We start from the raw sequence: 262 nt of genomic DNA, 5'->3' as shown, positions 1-262 counted from the left end.
GCTGCCACACTCAGTGCAGACGTGCGGGTACCGGCCACGGTGCTTCTTGTGTGTCAGGAGGTTGCGGTGGTGGCGGAAAGCTTTGCCGCAGGCCTTGCATTGGTAGGAGGGTGCCGGGCGCAGGTGCTCGCCCTGATGTGTGTGTAGCTGGGCCTCGTCCTCGAAGCTCTGCCCGCAGATGCCGCAGATGAGAAGCGCCATGGACACTGGCACCCGCTCGCCCACTGGCACGCCCCCGGGGGGGGGTCTGACACCGGGCGCG

At 67.9% G+C, this 262-nt stretch overlaps 1 protein-coding gene across 1 annotated transcript in view; it reads right to left on the bottom strand.

Annotated features, from left to right (window-relative positions):
- The window catches only part of LOC104405958 (zinc finger and SCAN domain-containing protein 2-like), a 792-nt gene extending 591 nt beyond the window's left edge, over positions 1-201 (bottom strand). Inside the window, exon 1 of the mRNA XM_010014809.1 lies at positions 1-201. Coding sequence (XP_010013111.1) covers positions 1-201 — 201 coding nt within the window.
- Positions 202-262: the final 61 nt, after the last annotated feature.

Source organism: Nestor notabilis, unplaced genomic scaffold (assembly GCF_000696875.1).
Source record: "Nestor notabilis isolate BGI_N333 unplaced genomic scaffold, ASM69687v1 scaffold18365, whole genome shotgun sequence".
In the NCBI taxonomy this organism is placed as follows: Eukaryota; Metazoa; Chordata; class Aves; order Psittaciformes; family Psittacidae; genus Nestor; species Nestor notabilis.
This window is presented reverse-complemented; position numbering and strand designations above follow the sequence as displayed.